At 37.9% G+C, this 6,444-nt stretch overlaps 1 protein-coding gene across 1 annotated transcript; it reads left to right on the forward strand.

The window, feature by feature from the left end:
- Positions 1-495: 495 nt before the first annotated feature.
- Positions 496-987, forward strand: LOC140179395 (serine/threonine-protein phosphatase 7 long form homolog). Its single transcript, XM_072218269.1, has one exon. The coding sequence runs from the start codon at positions 496-498 to the stop codon at positions 985-987; it is 492 nt and encodes a 163-aa protein (XP_072074370.1).
- The last annotated feature ends 5,457 nt before the right edge of the window (positions 988-6,444 follow it).

Below are 6,444 nucleotides of genomic sequence, written 5' to 3' on the forward strand. Positions count from 1 at the left end.
CTCGGGAAGCCATGCACATCAACCTCAGACATAGCTCCACCGACTCCTTCTTCCGCCGCTGCTCTCCAAAGCTGCCGCCTTTGAAATTAGGGATTTTGGTATTTTGTTGACACTGAGAGTGAGAGAGAAGGGACATGGGATTGGGGCATTTGGGGCTGCGCATTTTTTTTAAACCAAAACGATGTTGTTTGGTGCTGAATGGGAGAACCGGACTTTCAAAAAAATTGGCCGGTTCATATGGTTCAGCGGTTAACCACGGGTTTGGCCATTTTTTACCAATTTTTTGCAGGTCGATTTTATGCATTAACCGGACCGGCTAACTGACCGGTTCCCAGTTAACCCGGTCGAACGGCCGATCCAGTACAATTTTCAGAACCTTGGATTGGAGTGATCCATGGACAGTCGTCTTTGGTAATAGCTTTAGTAGAAAGATGGCACTTTGATCCCCATATTTTTCATCTTCCAACTGGTGAGTGCGTTGTTAGATTGGAAGATATGGCTCTTATCCTAGGTATTGGGATAGATGATCTTCCTGTGACAGGAACAACTATGACTAGTCACGAGACCATGGAAGCCGAATGGTTACATCAATTTGGGGTTGCTCCAAGAGCCGATCATTGTAAAGGAAGTTACATCAAGATGATCTGGATTAGAAATGTGAAAGACAGGTTACATCTGAATGATAGAGTTTCCATGGAGAAGTGCGTGAAGTGTCATATATTGTTGTTTGGGTCAATCTTGTTTGCTGATAAATCTGGGTCAGCGGTTTACTGGAAATTTATGCCACTGCTTTGCGACTTCACTCGAATTCATGAATCTAGCTATGGTTCGGCATCCCTAGCACATTTGTACAGTGTATTGTGCAGGACATCGCGCTTTGCCTGTAAAGAGTGTGACGGTCTACTGATATTGTTACATATCTGGGCTTGGATTTGCATTCCAGTTCTTGCCCCGATTCCTGGTGCCCCGCAATTTTCCACTTGCTAACAGGTTACAATAATTGTTCATGCCTTGGACATTTTGTTCTACTTTATATGTTAATGTATCTTCTGATATAGTTTACTAATGAAAGAAAATGATGCTAGATGGCGTAACTGGGAATGGCTAATCAGTCGTATAGATATCATACTATTGCTCATTTTAGGGGATTGTTAGATGAAATTTGGGAAGGCCAGGTATGATTCTCATTAAATAATATATAATGATCTCGATATACATGCATGATTGGTTCCAGTTTCCTGTGAATAATCTTTTATTTTTGTTTCCCTCCAGTTTGTTTGGGGAGCTTTTGGTGTTGATTGGATTGAGTTAAATGCCATCCCTGAATATATTCGTCGTCATTCACAGGTTTGGAGTGCAACGGTACCTTTGATAGCATTTGAGACCCTTGAGTGGCATGCAACCGATAGGTGCATGAGACAATTTGATTTTGTATAGGATGTACCCCATCAGGAGAGGTCTCTGGATGGCCAACACGGTAAGGTGTTGACCGAACCTAAAAACTTGGATTGGTTAATCAAGCACAGGATTTGGATAATGCAATGGACCAACCGATACAGTCATGTCCTAATTGAGGATCATGTGCCCTTGCAGCATCCATTGGATCTTTACATGTATTGGTATCGAGAGAAATATGGGTCTCAATTGCACTTGTCTAATACTGTCTAGCATGAAAATCAAGAGGAAAATATTGTGCAGAATGAGCCACTCCATTCGGATGCACAACCATCACCTCAGCCCGAAGAACCCCAATAGTCAGTACCACTATGAGAGCAACCTCAACAGTCTTCAGGAAACTATGTTCCTCAAACCTATTCCACATCACCTTTTACACCATTATTCCCACTGCATCAACAATATTGGGGTGTATCACATTTGGAGATAGAAAACCAAGCATCATTTAGCCATCTTTTTAGATTTATGGCGACAGATCTAGGAGCATCACAAAGTCTTGTAACGTGAGCAAGGTTCCCCCACCCTAGTCAATGCAACCCAATATGATGACCCCTGGAAGAAGGTCACTTGATTCAAGCCTTCATTAAACTCCGGAGGTAGACTATCTATTGATTTGAGTAGGAGTGACGGGGGTCGAGCAGTTGTTAATAGTGGAAAACCCCGTCGTATTCAAATGGGAGCCATCAAGGAGAGCATGAGGGGGGAATGATGGTGATGCTGGCCAGTACTTAGTGCATATCCCAGAGGGTGATGACGAGGATGAGGACGAGGCTGATGAGGAGAACATTCATTTTGATGCTGGTCATGATGGTGATGGTCATGACCATGGTAATGATCCGAGGCCTAGTGCAGGTAACGTACTTATTGGTATCGTTCATATATATGTTGATATGTGTTATTGATATGTATCTTGTCTTTAATTTTCTTGTATAGAATATTAGCAGTAGATTGGTATGTAACTTGCCTTTAATGTTGTCTGCTACAATTTATGTAGGTGGGGTAAGTACAGCCACAGGGCACCCCACAACTCCATCTTCTCGAGACAAAAAGATACAATCTTATATATGACCCTTCATTTCGTAGCGCAAACAGATTCACACTGTCCGCGTTTACCAATGTCGCGAAGAAGTGCAAGAATTTTTATAAAGATGTACAGTGGGCAATGAGAAAGTATAATATAGTGATAATAGATATTTAGATGTGTTATCTAATGTAACGAAATAGTATGTAAGTGGACTTGTGTTGATGTTTTGAATGACATAAATCGTAAAAGACATCACAATTAATTAGACAACTACTATGGAAATAACACATAATCGGATCACTATCAGGTATTTTGAGGAACACCTCCTATGCTGGTGCCACCACATTGACGACATCTACTACAGCTATGGCCCTCGGCCCCACACTGCCTACAGCGCCTTGGACCATGTATCATTCGCATGTCCATCTCATTTAAGAAGCGGGTTATCTTCGGCCGACCCTTCGTGGTATGCAGGCCATGTAGTAGGATTGCCGAGTGGTCTAAATCTAACTCTATAAACCTTTCGGATCTGGTCCCTGTAGACATCGTGAACATACACCTGTCAATCCAATCACTGATTTGCACAACAAACACAGACATGGTAACATGGCATTCGATCCACTTGAAATTCACCACAGTCACAACGACGTTGATGCAGATCAACCGTAAACTCCAAACCACTAGGCATCTCACGCACCTCAAAGACTTCATTCTGTCTGTCGAAACCAAGGTTGTGAGAACCGAACCGATCAATGAACTGGTAGAGTGACTGGTTTAATGGTTTAAAGGTTCAACCGGAGTTCAACCGGTTTAATTAAATATATAATAAAATTATTAAAAATTTAATATATAATTTTAAATATTTAAATTTAATCATTTTCAGGTTAATAAAATTTAAAATTTTACAATTTTATATAATAAATTATCTATAATTTATCATTAAAAATTAACAAATTACTTCAAACATCAAATTTTATAGCTAACAAAAATTAAAATAGACAAAAATGACAAATCAAAATTTAGAAAAATCAGCATATTTACCTCAGAATTTTCAAAAATTCTATACTCCACCACAGCACATCAACAACTCAGAATCAGAAAGAACAAGAAGTAGAATCATCAAATTAGAAAAATAGCTTAAACTCATAAACAATTCAAAATCAGGATCATAGCATAAAGTTATAAACAACCCAAAACCAGAAAAATTTTCAACATAAACAATGTAGTGAAGCAATGTATCATAGTACCATCAACTGAGAATAAAACAAATTAGTAACAAATAAGTGAACCAACTCAGAAATCAGAATAAATAAAATTAACAAATAATCAGTGACTCGTTCTGCACACAACAAAGGAAACAAATAAAAAAATAAAGTGAAAAAGGAAAGAAATCAGTGAAAATAAAGAAGACCATGAAGAAGATGTTGAGGGACGGCGAAGATTGAAGAACTCACAGCGACGGCGAAAAGTCCACGGCGGGATGGGTACGTTCGCACTTCGCACAGAGTGGTGCTCGACACAGAGAGAGAGAGATGTCTCGAAGACAGAGGCGTTTTTTATGACGAGAAAGAGGTGGCCGACGACGGGGAGGACAGAGAAGAGTGGCGTCGGCTGAGACTGAGAGTGAGAGAGATTGGGGCATTTTGCCATTTTGGTGAGACTGAGAGTGAGAGAGAAGAGAGAAGCAGAGAAGCTCGGGAAGCCATGCACATCAACCTCAGACGTAGCTCCACCGCCTCCTTCCTCCGCCGCTGCCATGCTCCGACAAACGCTCCCTCATTCTTCTGCTGCTATCCAAAGCTGCCACCTTTGAAATTAGGGATTTTGGTATTTTGGTGAGAGTGAGAGAGAAGGGAGAGGGGATTGGGGAATTTAGGGCTGCGCATTTTTTTTAACCAAAACGACGCCATTTAGTGCTGAATGGGAGAACCGAACTTTCAAAATATCGGTCGGTTCATCTGATTCACTGATTAACCACCAGTTCAGTTGGTTTTTTCACCGGTTTTTTGCAGACCAGTTTTAGGCATTAACTGGACCGGCTAACTGACCGGTTCTCGATTAACCCAGTTGAACCGGTCGATCCAGTCCAGTTTTTAAAATCTTGGTCGAAATAGTTAACCTGAATATTTTTCGCTGCCAGCTAATTTGCATACAACTTCGAGGTCACAAGCTCAGAGAACACATGGCCAGCATTAATTCGAGCCTCAGCTTTAGCCATTTTTCTGGTGAACAACTCATTAAGCCTGTAAAATGTTGCTTTTATAAGTGTAGTAACTGAGAGATTATGTGCCTCCTTTAAAATCGAATTGATACACTCAACTAAATTCGTGGTCATATGACTCCAACAATAACCACCATCGAATTCCAAAGCATACTATTCACGTGGAATGTTATCCAGTCACATCGTATACGCCTCATCCTTACTATCACTGTTGTAATCTCTCTATTCCATATCCCGATCAGCTTCAGGTTGTTCAAACTCAATGTATAGTTCGATAAATGACACTTGTGATCGAGTTTCATAATTGATTGAAAACATCTCTTGCATGCTCGTATCGTCCGTGACATACTTGGTCTAAAAATGAAGGAATCCACCGAACACTAACACAAGATGTCGATACAAAATACTCGATATCCTCTTTGACGTATGAGGATCTATCATTTCACAAATAATGTCTTTTAATTCATTAAATGACAATATAAAAGGAACAAAAAGATCACAAGAATTTTCACAAATAAATCTCACTCCCTCAAATGTTTGTAACAAAATTTGACCATGATAACACATCTTTACCATCACTTTATCTTCCATTTTTTTGAAAATAATGTTACTCTCTTTTCACTGGTTTATATAAGCAAAAGCATGGATAAACTAGCTAAAACGATAAATAATAGATAAGAAGAAGAAAGCGAGTTCAACAAGATGAAGTTTTGGTAAGTATATATATACATATCAAATCAAATCCTCAGAATTGAATTTTTAATAATTAATTTATTTTTTATTCACAAAACTGACCCACTAAATTGGGCTTTTCAATTTTTAAATTTTTTTTACCTTAAAACCGACCCACCAATTTTTCAACATTAAAAAAAATAATAAAACACAACTCAAATCGGAGGCTCCGATTTGCCACTATCCGAATTTGAATTCCTCACTCTACAAATCGGAGCCTCTGTTTTCTATGCAATCCAAATCTGTGTTTTCGATTTATATTTTCTAATTAAAAAAAATCCTTTATATCTATTCAAAACACCCAATGATCCTATAATCCAGCATAACACAACCCTAAAATTTATAGTTGTAAAAATCGAATCGATCCAAATTGGCTGGTTCGACCAGAAAATTGGTGAACCGAACCTTAAACTGATTCGGTTTACTTCTTGAAACGTTTAAGAAAGAAAATCGCTGTAAACCGGTAAGAACCAGATAAACCGGTCAAAATTGGTAAAAACCGATGCAAATCGGCCTGTTTGAAAAATTATTCAAAATGTCTCCACCAAGTTTCTTGAAACGTTTAAGAAAGAAAATCGCTGTAAACCGGTAAGAATAAGAATAAATCGGTCAAAATTGGTAAAAATCGATGCAAACCGGTCTGTTTAAAAAATTATTCAAAATGTCTCCACCAAGTTTCAAACCTAGACCTTTTAAGTTACAAGGAGGCACACTTACCACTCAACCATCAAACTTCTTAACATTATGTGTGATAAATATTAATTATATAGTATATATTCAATTATATAATTTTATAGATATCTAATTTAATTTAATTTTGTATTCTCTATTTTTTAAATTAATTATATTTTAATTATATACCATTATTAATATAAATATAAATTTTACTAAAAATTTATTAATCTGTTTGATCTATTTCAATGCTAGTATTGTGATTAAGGTTATTTATTTTAATGTTAGTGTTAAAATCTACTGATATTATAGTTAGATGATAGAATTTGTGAATTAATTG

Source organism: Arachis hypogaea, chromosome 15 (genome assembly GCF_003086295.3).
Source record: "Arachis hypogaea cultivar Tifrunner chromosome 15, arahy.Tifrunner.gnm2.J5K5, whole genome shotgun sequence".
Taxonomy (NCBI): Eukaryota; Viridiplantae; Streptophyta; class Magnoliopsida; order Fabales; family Fabaceae; genus Arachis; species Arachis hypogaea.

Excerpts from the sequence above, each read along its gene's own strand:
- LOC140179395 (XM_072218269.1), top strand. The coding sequence starts at position 496 with ATGGCTCTTATCCTAGGTATTGGGATAGATGATCTTCCTGTGACAGGA.